General features: G+C 44.2%; 1 protein-coding gene across 4 annotated transcripts in view; it reads left to right on the plus strand.

Annotated features, from left to right (window-relative positions):
- LOC128458825 (NACHT, LRR and PYD domains-containing protein 12) overlaps window positions 1-14,342 on the plus strand; it is a 70,653-nt gene that overhangs the window by 32,886 nt on the left and 23,425 nt on the right. Inside the window, exons 9-12 of one of the 4 annotated variants that reach the window (XM_053443829.1) lie at window positions 5,553-5,726; window positions 6,263-6,439; window positions 6,820-6,993; window positions 8,449-9,665. In XM_053443829.1, the coding sequence (XP_053299804.1) occupies window positions 5,553-5,726; window positions 6,263-6,439; window positions 6,820-6,993; window positions 8,449-8,479 (556 nt within the window). In that variant the 3' untranslated portion in view covers window positions 8,480-9,665. Of the gene's footprint in view, window positions 1-5,552; window positions 5,727-6,262; window positions 6,440-6,819; window positions 6,994-8,448; window positions 9,666-14,342 lie in introns of those variants that run through there. The other 3 variants (XM_053443830.1, XM_053443832.1, XM_053443833.1) reach the window with 3 other exon arrangements.

A 14,342-nucleotide genomic window follows, 5' to 3' on the forward strand; every position in this document is an offset into this window, starting at 1 on the left:
TTCAGCAGATCGTGGTCTGCAGGAGGTTTCAGATGAACATAAGCTCAGTCTGAGGAGGAGATGTGAACATGTGACTGAAGGAAGTGATGAAACAGGAAGTAGAACCCTCCTCAACAGGATCTACACTGAGCTCCACATCACAGAGGGACAGAGTGAAGAGGTTAATACTCAACATGAGGTGAGGCAGCTTGAGACGGCTTCCAAGAAGAAGATCCTCCAGGACACTCCCATCAAGGTCCAGGACATCTTTAAAGCCTCCACTGACCAGCAGAGCAGCATCAGAGTCGTCCTGACCAACGGAGTCGCTGGCGTTGGAAAAACCTTCTCGGTGCAGAAGTTCACTCTGGACTGGGCAGAGGGTTCAGAGAACCAGGATGTGGGTCTGCTGGCTGTGCTTTCGTTCAGGGAGCTGAACCTGGTGAAGGACCAGCAGCACAGTCTTCTCACGCTGCTCCATGTTTTCCATCCAGAGTTACAGAAGCTCACGGCAGAGACGCTCGCTGTCTGTAAACCTTTGTTCATCTTTGACGGCCTGGATGAAAGCAGACCTTCTCTGGACTTCAACCACAGGGAGCTTGTGTCTGAGGTCACACAGAGGTCATCAGTCAACCTGCTGCTGACAAACCTCATCCGGGGGAATCTGCTTCCCTCGGCTCTCGTCTGGATAACCTCCAGACCTGCGGCGGCCAATCAGATCCCTCCTGCATGTGTTGACAGGGTCACAGAAGTACGAGGCTTCACTGAGGCCCAGAAGGAGGAGTACTTCAGGAGGAGGTTCAGTGATGAAGAGCTGTGCAGCAGAATCATCTCACACATCAAGACGTCCAGGAGCCTCCACATCATGTGTCAAATCCCAGTCTTCTGCTGGATCAGTGCTACAGTTCTGGAGCACATGTTGACCACAGACCAGAGAGGAGAGCTGCCCAAGACCCTGACTGACCTGTACTCACATTTCCTGCTGGTTCAGACAAAGAGGAAGAACAACAAGTACGGTGAGGGACATGAGACGAGTCCACAGCAGCTGACGGAGGCTGACAGGGACGTTCTCCTGAAGCTGGGGAGGCTGGCACTTAAACATCTGGAGGAAGGAAACATCATGTTCTACCAAGAAGACCTGGAGCGGTGTGGTCTTAATGTCACAGAGGCCTCGGTGTTCTCAGGAGTTTGTACTGAGATCTTCAGAAGAGAGTGTGTGATCTTCCAGAAATCAGTCTACTGCTTTGTTCATCTGAGCGTTCAGGAGTTTCTGGCTGCAGTCTACATGTTCCACTGTTACACCAAGAGGAACACAGAAGAACTCAACAACTTCTTGGGAACAGATGAGGACACAGACAGAACCTTCTCCCTTGATGACCTCCTGAAGAGAACCATGAAGAAATCCCTCTGGAGTACAAATGGTCATCTGGACCTGTTTGTTCGCTTCCTTCACGGCCTCAGTCTGGAGTCCAACCAGAGAGTCTTAGGAGGCCTGCTGGGTCAGAGAGGGAACAATCCAGAGATCATCCAGAGAGTCATCAACAACCTGAAGGAGATGAAGAGTGGTAACATTTCTCCTGACAGAAGCATCAACATCTTCCACTGTCTGACTGAGATGAACGACCACTCAGTTCATCAGCAGATGAAACAGTTCCTGACGTCAGAGAACAGATCAGAGGAGGAACTCTCTGAGATCCACTGCTCAGCTCTGGCCTACATGCTGCAGATGTCAGAGGAGGTTCTGGATGAGTTGGACCTGAAGAAGTTCAACACATCAGACCAGGGTCGACTGAGACTGATCCCAGCTGTGAGGAACTGCAGGCAGGCTCGGTGAGTCCAGACATGATCAATAACATGTTCAATCAGTGTGTGTGTGTGTGTGTGTGTGTGTGTGTGTGTGATAAAGTAATTATTATGATGCACATATACATTCTCATTGTTCTCATCAGTGCTTAATTTGTAAATCACAAGGTCCCGGAACACATACAGAAAACGGTGCTGAAAAAAACATGCAAATGCCCACTGACAATGCTCTGGGACTTACAAGCCTTAATTTCAAATAATATCCATGGTATACATTTTATGAGAATAATTTACAATTATTTTAGGCTATACTGCACAGCACAGGCAAATGCCCACATCAACACAGGTGGGACTTACAGTCAGCAATTCATTTCTCAACATAGATCTAACTTGTAAAACATACAAAATAAAATTTCAAAGCTTACAATAAATCACATAAATCTTCCATTATTATTATTTAAAGATTAGCACGGCGGCCTATTAATAGACAGTATGCTCACCATATTTAGTTGTCCAAAACACCCCACATCACGACCATGTCCGGATTCTCCTCTCCTCCGTGTTTCGGGTTTTACTGCGTGTGACTGTGTTAGTTCTGTGACCTTTGGCCACCCACGACCTCACGTACGGGACTGGATTGAATTTAGCCAGGGGGGGTCCAACAAGATTTAGGAAGAGTAAAGATGATATGGTGGATGTGAGCAGAGAGGTACGGTTGGGAGTGCAAATTTCATTTGCGAAAGTCCGCGCCCTGGCCGATCCGACATGGCCTCAAGTACCCTGATTTCCCGACAAATTGTCTTGTGTGCCGAAATAATGGTAATGTCTAGTTTTTGAAGCTCGACTGAGACCTCTGATAATTCTTGCAATGCATCGCACCGGCTGGCGGGCAACCTGACCTGCTGCTGCCGCGGCACCGGCCTCCTGCCCTGGCTTGGCTAGCTGTCGGTGAGGTGGCTAGCGGTTGCGGCGCTAGTCTCCTGCTGCAGCCGGGTTTGCTCGTCAACATGTTCGCTGCAACTGCCCTTGTCGCCGCTTGTCGAGGCTTTTCTGACTCGTGTCGAAGCGTCATGCAACTCTTCCTTCTTTTTGAAAAAGGACAGTAAATTCAACTGTCTTTTTGACATGTTTGCATTGAGCAGGTAACTCTTTGTTCCTCTCTGCTGCTTGCTCCCCAGATGCGGCAAATTTCAAAAGTTTTTGTCTGCGAAGCGGGGTGCATCAACAACAGATCTCCGAGTCTTTCAAATGACGTCGTTTTATCTTAATAAACCATATGAAATTCATGGGATTTGTTCTGTAAATTATTATATGAATATTATTGTTTTATTTTATAATTTTTTTTAACATTTTTTTAATATTAACAGAGCTGCCAACTTTTCAAAAAACCTTGGAGTGAGATTTTGTCGGGGGTATAGCCGCACCAAAATATAGCAGCGCAAGCAGAAACACAAGTTGCAGAGATTTATTACAAAATGTGACATCAGCGGCAGTGTGTCTTTAGCCGTCGCCGCCGCCACCCCCGCCCTGGATGATGTAGCGAACCTCGACCGCTACATCGGTCAGGGGGGGGGTGGGCGTTGTTGGCGCCGGCCCACACTGCCTTCACGATCGACGTATTTGCCACTTGTAAGAAATCACTTTTTTTTTTGGCGTGAGAAATTGGATGTGTGTCACATGCCGAAAGCGTGAGAGTTGGCAGCTCTGTATTAATATTTTTTTCTATACGAGAGGTACTCGTAATAAGTCTAATAAGTCCCGGAACACGGGCAGGCCAAAACAAAGAGGTGCCGGATCCTGTTCCGGCAGGATCCGGCACAAATTAACCCCTGGTTCTCATGTAAATATGAGAACAACTAGATCAGATGTGGAGAGTGAAATCCAATGTGATCACTGTGCTGGAGGTTGAGGGTTCAGACATTCGACCATGTGGGGTCCAAGGGAGGTTATTGTATATACAGTGTATATATCTATATAAATATGATCAAACAGCACAGTGTGAGGAGACGATCACTGAATCACTGACGGTTCCTTGAACTGAAGAAGCAGGAAATATAGTTTATTCTTCTTCCTGGTCAAACCAGAGTTCCCACTCTGCGTTTTTCCTCCACCACCAACCAGTGCAGTGTCCGTCCCTTCAGGCTCCTGACATGTTGACTTCACAATAATATGAGGTCACTGTGACCTTTGACCCTTGACCACTGAAATCTAATCAGTTTCTCTTTGAGTCAAAATGTGAAGAAATCCCCTAAAGACAGACTTGAGATATCATGTTCAAGAGGCCATGAACATGTTCTGTGACCTCTGACCTCTGACCTCTGACCACCTGAGTCTAATGAGTTCCTCTGTTAGTCTGAATGAACGTTTGAACCAAATCTGAAAGGATTCTCTTGAGGAGTTTTTAACAAAGAGGGGATTTACCAGGGTGAGGGTCACATGATCACGTTTTGTATGAATGTTGTGTTTTCTGATTTAATTCTCACAGATTTGATATTTTCTTTAATTACAGACTCAGTGGTTGTGAACTCTCAGAGACTCACTGTGAAGTCGTGGTCTCAGCTCTGAAGTCAGACCCCTCACATCTGAGAGAACTGGATCTGAGTAGGAACAACCTGCAGGATTCAGGAGTGAAGGAGCTGTGTTCTGGACTGGAGAGTCCAAACTGTCGACTGGAGACTCTGAGGTCCTTAAATCCTTCTTCACTTTTCACACTTTCTTTCTTATTGGGTCATTATTTATTTAAATTGTCTCAGTTCTGCTCTGCTCACTGTCCCTCAGTCATCTGTCACTCACCCAGCCTGTCAGTCACGTCCACCTCATCAACTCCATTCACCTGCACTCACCTGCTCCTGATCACTGAGAAAGTGTCAGTAAATAACATGTGGACTGAGGCCGAGCACTCGTCCTCCTCAGGTTTTCAAAATAAGACACATTCTTATTGAAACACGTTGGACAGTTGATAAGTATAGAAACAAACAGGAAGTGACATCAGGAGCCGTCCCTACTTTAAACAGTGTTTAATTACACAAACCTGCTCAGTGACCAACACACAGAGAAGAAGCTGATGAATGAAACAATGGTCCAACATGTCTGATCTGATATTTATCTTCAGGTCACAGACTGAACTGAGGTCAGCAGCATGTTGAGAGTCTGTGTTGACATGATGACGATCCACAACAACAGGAGGACACATTCTAATATTCATATTTCTTTATCCAGGTTGTATCAGTGCAGTCTGACAGAGATCAGCTGTTCTTCTCTGGGTTCAGCTCTGAGGTCAAACCCCTCTCATCTGAGAGAACTGGATCTGAGCTACAACAAGCTGCAGGACTCAGGAGTGAAGGAGCTGTGTGGTTTTCTACAGAGTCCAACCTGTCGACTGGAGACTCTGAGGTCAGTTCACTGACTGACTTTTGTAGATCTCATATCTATAAAACAGCATTTATTCACAATTTATCTCATTTAATTCTAATTTAACATAATTCCTCTTCATTCATAACTTGAATCCATTCATTAATTAATCTGTGACATTTTAAATATTCAGCTACTTGTTAAAACAATGAGTTTAGTTCTGGATTTCCTAAACTGATCTGCAGGACAGAGACCGGGTCCAAATAATCTATTTGTACTGAATCAGGACTCGTTTTTAGTCCAACATGTCTGATTTCATATTTATCTTCCATGTTATGAGTCTGTGCTGACATGAATATGAGTCTGTTATTTTCACACATGAACTCAGTTTAATTTACAGTTAAGTTTAATTCTTTATCCAGGTTGATGGGCTGCAGTCTGTCAGAGATCAGCTGTTCTTCTCTGGCTTCAGCTCTGAGGTCAAACCCCTCTCATCTCAGAGAACTGGATCTGAGTAACAACAACCTGCAGGATTCAGGAGTGAAGCTGCTGTGTTCTGGACTGGAGAGTCCAAACTGTCGACTGGAGACTCTGAGGTCCTTAAATCCTTCTTCACTTTTCAGACTTTCTTTCTTATTGGGTCATTATTTATTTAAATTGTCTCAGTTCTGCTCTGCTCACTGTCCCTCAGTCATCTGTCCCTCACCCAGCCTGTCAGTCACGTCCACCTCATCAACTCCATTCACCTGCACTCACCTGCTCCTGATCACTAAGAAAGTGTCAGTAAATAACATGTGGACTGAGGCCGAGCACTCGTCCTCCTCAGGTTTTCAGAATAAGACACATTCTTATTGAAACACGTTGGACAGTTGATAAGTATAGAAACAAACAGGAAGTGACATCAGGAGCCATCCCTACTTTAAACAGTGTTTAATTACACAAACCTGCTCAGTGACCAACACACAGAGAAGAAGCTGATGAATGAAACAATGGTCCAACATGTCTGATCTGATATTTATCTTCAGGTCACAGACTGGACTGAGGTCAGCAGCATGTTGAGAGTCTGTGTTGACATGATGACGATCCACAACAACAGGAGGACACATTCTAATATTCATATTTCTTTATCCAGGTTGAGGAGATGCAGTCTGTCAGAGATCAGCTGTTCTACTCTGGCTTCAGCTCTGAGGTCAAACCCCTCTCATCTGAGAGAACTGGATCTGAGTCTAAACAACGACCTGCAGGACTCAGGAGTGAAGGAGCTGTGTGGTTTTCTACAGAGTCCAACCTGTCGACTGGAGACTCTGAGGTCAGTTCACTGACTGACTTTTGTAGATCTCATATCTATAAAACAGCATTTATACACAATTTATCTCATTTAATTCTAATTTAACATAATTCCTCTTAATACATAACTTGAATCCATTCATTCATTAATCTGTGACATTTTAAATATTCATCTACTTGTTAAAACACTGAGTTTAGTTCTGGATTTCCTAAACTGATCTGCAGGACAGAGACCGGGTCCAAATAATCTATTTGTACTGAATCAGGACTCGTTTTTAGTCCAACATGTCTGATTTCATATTTATCTTCCATATTATGAGTCTGTTTTCACATGAATATGTGTCTGTTATTTTCACACATGAACTCAGTTTAATTTACAGTAGAGTTTTATTCTTTATCCAGGTTGATGAGCTGCAGTCTGTCAGAGATCAGCTGTTCTTCTCTGGCTTCAGCTCTGAGGTCAAACCCCTCTCATCTGAGAGAACTGGATCTGAGAGGAAACAACCTGCAGGACTCAGGAGTGAAGGAGCTGCTTGATCTACAGCAGAGTCCAACCTGTCGACTGGAGACTCTGAGGTCAGTAGATGGTTGGAGTCAGTCCACGCTGCTTTCATCAGTATGTTACTAAACACAGTCAGTATCACAGATCCAGGGTCTGTGCTACCGAGCAGGATTTGTGGTTATCAGGTTAACTTCAGGTTTAGTTTTTTCAGTTCTACGAAGCTCGTCCACTTCTTAACCAGGTCAATCACCATGGTAACTTCTGATGAACAGCTAACCTGCTCCAGGTTCAGTTGGAGATCAACCAGTATAGAAGCTCCGCCCACTGACCACAGTGACTCTACACTGTTGTGTGGTGCTCACTCTCCTTAAAGGGACGGATAAGGGAAGTTTAAATCAACGTCTGGTTGGTTCAGTTGATCTCTAACTCACCCAGAACATCTCAATGTCTCCAGACTCATCCTGTCCCCAAAACACCAGATGACCTCAGCTTCCTGGAGACAGGTCCATGTGTGTGTCCTCAGAGACAGTGAAATAGTGTGTGTCCTCAGAGACAGTGAGTCAGTGTGTGTCCTCAGAGTCAGTGAGACAGTGTGTGTCCTCAGAGACACTGAGACAGTGTGTGTCCTCAGAGACAATGTGTGTCCTCAGAGACAGTGAGACAGTGTGTGTCCTCAGAGACAGTGAGACAGTGTGTGTCCTCAGAGACAGTGAGACAGTGTGTGTCCTCAGAGACAATGTGTGTCCTCAGAGACAGTGAGACAGTGTGTGTCCTCAGAGACAGTGAGACAGTGTGTGTCCTCAGAGACAGTGAGACAGTGTGTGTCCTCAGAGAAAGTGAGTGTCCTCAGAGTCAGTGAGACAGTGTGTGTCTTCTTGTCTTCCACTCGTCTTGTTAGTAAACAACAGATTCAGATCTCGTGGTCTCGAGTTATTTATCTCGTTCACACGTTATTATGTCGTGGTCACGTAATATATTTTGACCAGATGCCACCAGGGGGCGCTGTAACTTACACAAGCTGGACCACAGCTGACAGCCTCACACGAGGGACAGAGACGGTGTCGTCTTCATCTGATCTGAGACAGTTTGTCCTCTCACTTCATCAGTGAAGAACTGATCAGGTGGATCTTTGTCACAGCTCTGAGATCAGTGGGACTGAAGCCTCTCCTCATCACATGGTAACCAGGAGCTCTTTATACAGAGCAGAACCTCTGCTGAGGTCCATCTGTCTCCTCTGGTCCCAGTTTGTCAGAAGCAGATGTTCATCAACACACAGTGAAACATGTCTTCACCTGTAACAGCAGTAAATCCACCTCTCAGGTGTCCACTCTGCACTTTGACATGCAGAGGACACACACTGAGCTCTTAGCGTGTTCATTCCAACACGTGAACATGAAGCAGAGAGGAAGCTGCTCCACCTCTGAACAGGACTGAAGTCCCTGCTGCTCTTTCTACTGGATGAGCTGCATCACTGACTCACAGCTGATGAAGTGAGTCTCTGTGACACTGATGTCTTCTTCTCTCAACAGGTGGGAGGGGACCTGGTGGAGGATAGTGTGAAGAGGACAGTGTGAAGAGGACAGTGTGTGTGGACGGAGGCTGAGCTGTGTCCTGAGGATCCAGAGGCTGAAGCAGCAGCAGCTTGTGTGTAGTCTCCAATCTACACAACCCCTAATCTGCATGTGTTTGTGAGATGAAGCCGGAGCACCTGGAGAAAACACGGGGAGAACATGCAGACTCCACACAGGAAGACCCCATCTGAACCGGATTCAAACCAGCAACCTTCCTGCCCCGATTGTCTTTATTCACATGTTTTATTGAAATGACACAACACAAGCAGAATATATAAACCCTCTATAAAGAGTCACATACAGTGTGTTTAAGTTTGTCTTTATTATTGTCCACCTTTGTCCCTCAGTGTGTCTCCATGTGTGTAGAACCACATTCTGTGTAGATGTTTGTTTATGATCTTAAAGTTCCAAAGAAGGAAGGCTGCCGTGTCTTGAGCTCTCACACAGCTCTGCTCTTTTTTCTATCTTGTTATTTATTCTTCTTTATTTTGCATTGTGCACTCCGACAAAGCGAGGCCTATCATCATATATGATAGAGAACAACTTTGTCACCAGTGATGACCTGGACCCACCACACAGACTCCATCAGGAGGACGGCCAGGCAGAGGCTCCTCTTCCTCCGCAGGCTGTGGAGGCTCCACATGGACTCCAGGATTCAGGTGCACCACAGAGAGCATCCTGACTGGCTGCATCACGTGTAGAGGTCATCATCCATAGAGGACCTCTACACCCGGTGGTGCAGGAAGAAGAGCATCCAGATCATTAAAGACCTCCATCACCCCAGACATGAACTGTTCTCCTGCTGCCGTCTGGCTGACGGTACCGCAGCATCCGGGCCGGCAGCACCAGCTCAGAGACAGTTTCATCCCCCAGATAAAATAGAGCAGCAAACATATTCTAATGATGCTAGAGCAACAGATAGAAAACACATCGGCAGGGACTCGGAATGTTACGATGGATTTCATTTAGAGAAGTAGCGACGGCTAAAAGATGAGCGGCTTTCACTGTGTTTGTTTTTCTTTTTTGACACGACCCTGTTTGATGTTAATACTGTTATTATTTTTTATTATTACTAGTGAGTGCAGGAGTGAAATGACTGTATTTGTTTCACATGTCTGAGGAAACGTTGTTTATTTGACCTGCAGAATCTTTTCCAGTAAACTGTTCAACTCTAACGCTCTGGTCTGTTTCCCTGTCGGTTTGAGAGGCTCTAAGTTTTATTTTGAACGTCACTATTCTTTTGAACTTTGGGTTATAATTCACAAAACCCTTTATAAACTTTTCTTTCTGAAATAAAGTTGAAGCTCTTTCCTCCAGACGAGGTGAGCACATGAGTGATGGACTTTTCTTTCTGGTTCAGCTCATTTGTTAATGGTGTGTTGATCGACTGTTCTGATTGGATGTTCCTTAGTGTTTTGTTTTTTTATGAATCTACTTCCTGTGTTGAGCGGGAGCTGCTGTTTAAAGACCTGTTTGACCTTTGACCTGAGCTGACCCGACAGTTCACTGTGATGAAGAGGATGAAGATGTGTAGTATGTGTTGAACGTTGTCGTCCACTCAGAGGATCAATAAAGATTATAACTGATGATCAACGTGTTGTCATCTTTCTTCTTTTCATGCCACCCCCCCTCCTGTCTTTGTTAAGTGCACACACACACACACACACACATACACACACACTTCTCTAATAGAATATGTATGACCTGTAGGGGGTGGAGCTCTTATGTAAACTGATTGACAGGCTGCTGAGCCAATCAGCTCATTTCAGCTCCTTCACCCTCATGAGGTCACAGATCCAGAGTCTGCTCAATGTTCAGCTCTTCACCATCTCTCTTTCCTATATTACAACATCAAAATAGATCAATAACTATGATTCACATATTCCATTATGTAAATACACAATATTTATTGCGTTTTCAAATAGACTCGTTTCTTATTTACTCTGACGTCATCATCTTCCCCCTTAGAAAATTAAATCTGAATAAAAGCACTGGTACCGCGGAGAGAGACAACAGATGTGTGTAAGGCAACGACCAGCAGGGGGCGCCACATGGCTGAGAACGGAGAGTCGGCCCTGAACAAGCTCTTCTTCGTGGTCACTTCTCCTGCTCGGTCTCTTTGAATATGTCATTAGTGTTTTAAAGTCAAGCTAAAAGCAAAGTTGAGTGAAGAAGCTGAAGATGGAAATAAAAACGTCCCCAGATGAAGGAGAGATGAGGAAGAAGAGAAGCAGGAGACCGACCCGATCTGAACGTGACAGTAAAGTGAGCCGGCGTCTACTTGTGGCTTTACGGTTATTATACAGTAAAAATACACAAAAATGTATATCAGCATAGTCAGAGACACCACGAACAGGAATCCACTCGAAGTCACTTATAACCTCTCAAGAAATATTTTTAATCAGCTTCCAAATATGGTTACATTATGAATACATTCTTCCTTTTTTACAGATTTTCCCTTTAATTTTCTCAGTTATTCTACAGTAAAAATATACAAAAATTTGTATCAGCATAGTCAGAGACACCATGAACAGGATCCACTCGATGTCACTTATAACCTCTCAAGGAATATTTTTAATCAGCATCCAAATATGGTTACATTATGTACACATTTTTTTTTTTGTTACAGACTTGCCCTTTAATTTGCACTAACAATACATGATAATTGACAAGAGCAGATACGCCATGATGATTAAAAAAATAAAAAAATAAAAAATAAAGTTGTGTTTGTAGTAATTTTAGGCCGTTTCAGCCAACCATGCTGTTTTACCGTGTAGCCACAAGTAGACGTGCAAAAAAAACCACCCGGTGGCGGCTGGCTTCCTAGATGACGGCTCACTTTACTGCAGTGTGACAGTGAACCAGCAGCGAGGCTGAATGTTCCCGTGATTCATCTCGTCCACGATCCAGAAGAAATGATCTTTCTATAGAAAACCAGTGTGGAGACATTCCTCTCTCTGCAGCTCACCTGACTTCACCTGCTTTTGTCCCTGACACGAGAGGATCTACACGCAGCCTCACGTGCACAGCTGGAATGACTAAGACCCCCCCCCCCCCAAATAAAAGCATCAATCAGCCCCTCATCAGTTCTGCTTCAACACCTCAGAGGGATTCATCTGCTGAAAACTCAGTTTCCATTCGTAGCGTTGATTCTTCCTTTCTCTCCCTCGCAAATTAATTCTGACACAAAAAAACAATTAAATAAACAAAACAAAAGATGTTATTCAGAGTTATGAAAATCAGCATTGTCATCTTGAATATGCATTTTTAAAAAGGTAGAATGCACAGAGCACACACACACACACACACACACAGAGTCATGTGATTTCCAGTACCTGCAGAGGGGGAGGAGCCTCCAGAGAAAGTGATAGTGTTCAGACTCATTCTAACTTCAAGGAGCAGACGGAGGAGACGTGAAGTCTGAGGCTGGTGAGTGTTCAGCAACATTTATATTATTCATTCATATTATTTCACTGTCAGTGTTTTTCACTGGATCCAGAGACAGATGTGAACAGCAGGTCTGGATCAAAGAGCCTTCAAAGGACTAATTAACAGAGTTAACTCACAGCTTCACTTTTTATCTTCATCTGTTCATCAAGTGTTTAATAACACAACGTGTTTTCACAATCATACGTTAAAGCAGTGGTCACCAACCAGTCGAGAGTCTTCACTGTGGATCCCAGTAAAGCTCTGGACTCCCAGGAACACACACACACACACACACACGCTGCTTCAAGCTGCTGACTGATGTGCTCTCAGTGTTACTGTCTATAAAGTTCTGTAATTCATTTCCAGCCTTTATGACGTGAACATGATTCTAGATGTTGAGTTTCTTCTCTTAGTGGCCGGGGGTTGAAGGTCACATGAACTTTTACAGCTTGTATTCATTAACTTTAATGTAGTTGATTGGTTTGAGTGGAGATCAGGAAATGCTCAAGTTGCAAAAATACTTTTTTATTCAATGTTTGTTTGTGGCTCTGCAGGTTTATTGGTGGATTAACAAATTACATAAAATAATTTTACATGAATGGGAACTTTATTATTGTACTTGTGCAATATTAAAACGCCATATCCTTATTGGCTGGTACCCTAAAAATATATTCATATTATTAATTTGATAATGTTGTCAATGAAATGGTTGAAACTGGCTGAATAAATCAAGTGATTGACTGAAATATCAAAAAATAATCGAGGTCACATGTCGAGAAAGAGAGAGAGAGAGAGAGAGAGAGAGAGAGAGAGAGAGAGAGAGAGAGAGAGAGACTCTTGTCCTTCCTGAGGTTTCTGATGTGATCACTGTATTTCCTTGTATATAAGTATTCCTGTGTACTCAAATAAATACCAGTACTACAAACTATGAAGCCCTGCATCTATTTCACAATAAAACATTTAAAAGTAAATGAATGGATTCAGTCGACAGAAACGCTGGAGTGCTTTTATTTTTAAATGGGTAGGCTACAGGAAGTGTTGTAAATATTTGTGATTGTGATGTTTTCAACAGATAAACATTGAAACTGATGTGAAAGATCATTTCACTGTGTTCTGCTGTAAACTGAGCAAAGAACCAGAAGGAAATAGACCAGACCTTGAATATCTAGAAGAGCAGCGTGGCCTGAACCACAACTGAGCCGCAGCCGGTGCAACATGGACGAGGACACTTCAGAGCAAGTTGGACCCTCAACCACAAAGTAAGAGACCTGCTACAAACATGTGAAGCTCCAAACTGAATCCTCACAGAATGAACCAGTGAATGATGTGTTCTGAATAAAAACATGTTTGTGTTTGCAGAGGTCAGGACCACAGACTGAGAGCAGAGTCTCCAGGGTCCAGCTGTCTGTCTCTGAAGAGTGACTGGTCCATGGGACATCCTCCACTCTTCAGTAATGAACCTGGACCCTCACACACAGAGTAAGAGACCTGCTACAAACATGTGAACAAACATGTGAACTTCCAAACTGAATCCTCAGAGATGAACAAGTAAATAATGTGTTATGAATAAAGACATGTTTGTGTTTGCAGAGGTCAGGACCACAGACTGAGAGCAGAGTCTCCAGGGTCCAGCTGTCTGTCTCTGAAGAGTGACTGGTCCATGGGAAATCCTCCATGCTTCAGTAATGAACCTGGACCCTCACACACACAGTAAGAGACCTGCTACAAACATGTGAACCTCCAAACTGAATCCTCACAGAATGAACCAGTGAATGATGTGTTCTGAATAAAAACATGTTTGTGTTTGCAGAGGTCAGGACCACAGACTGAGAGCAGAGTCTCCAGGGTCCAGCTGTCTGTCTCTGAAGAGTGACTGGTCCAAACAACTTCCTCCATTCTTCAGTAATGAACCTGGACCCTCACACACAGAGTAAGAGACTGTTTCTACTGGGACCTGCTCTGAAGAGGATCTAGTTTCCTCTAGTGTGGCCCCTGCATTAGGACACAGCTTCATTGAAGTTGGTGACTAATCTCTCAGAATCACTCAAAGAGCTCAGACCTCCACCAAGAACCAACACACTCCTTATGAAACCACTTTGAAATCCACTAGAGACTCATTTGGATTTGGATCTGCACCAAATTCCACACACTGGTAAACATCAGTCCCCCCCCCCCCCCCCCGATCTGGTTCACAGACCACAACCTTCCACCAAGTTTACTGGTAATCTGTCATTTTTTATAATCCCACTAACGAACCAACCAACACACAAACATACTGGGTGAAGACAAAACCTCCTTGACAGAAGTGATGACAACCTGTGACTGTGACATGTGAGTTATCAGGACATGTCTTCACAGGGAGAGGAAGAGGAGTCATGTTTCTGAGGAAGAGCAGTCGTCCTGCTGTGCTTCGTGTCAGGACG

Source organism: Pleuronectes platessa, chromosome 16, assembly GCF_947347685.1.
Source record: "Pleuronectes platessa chromosome 16, fPlePla1.1, whole genome shotgun sequence".
In the NCBI taxonomy this organism is placed as follows: domain Eukaryota; kingdom Metazoa; phylum Chordata; class Actinopteri; order Pleuronectiformes; family Pleuronectidae; genus Pleuronectes; species Pleuronectes platessa.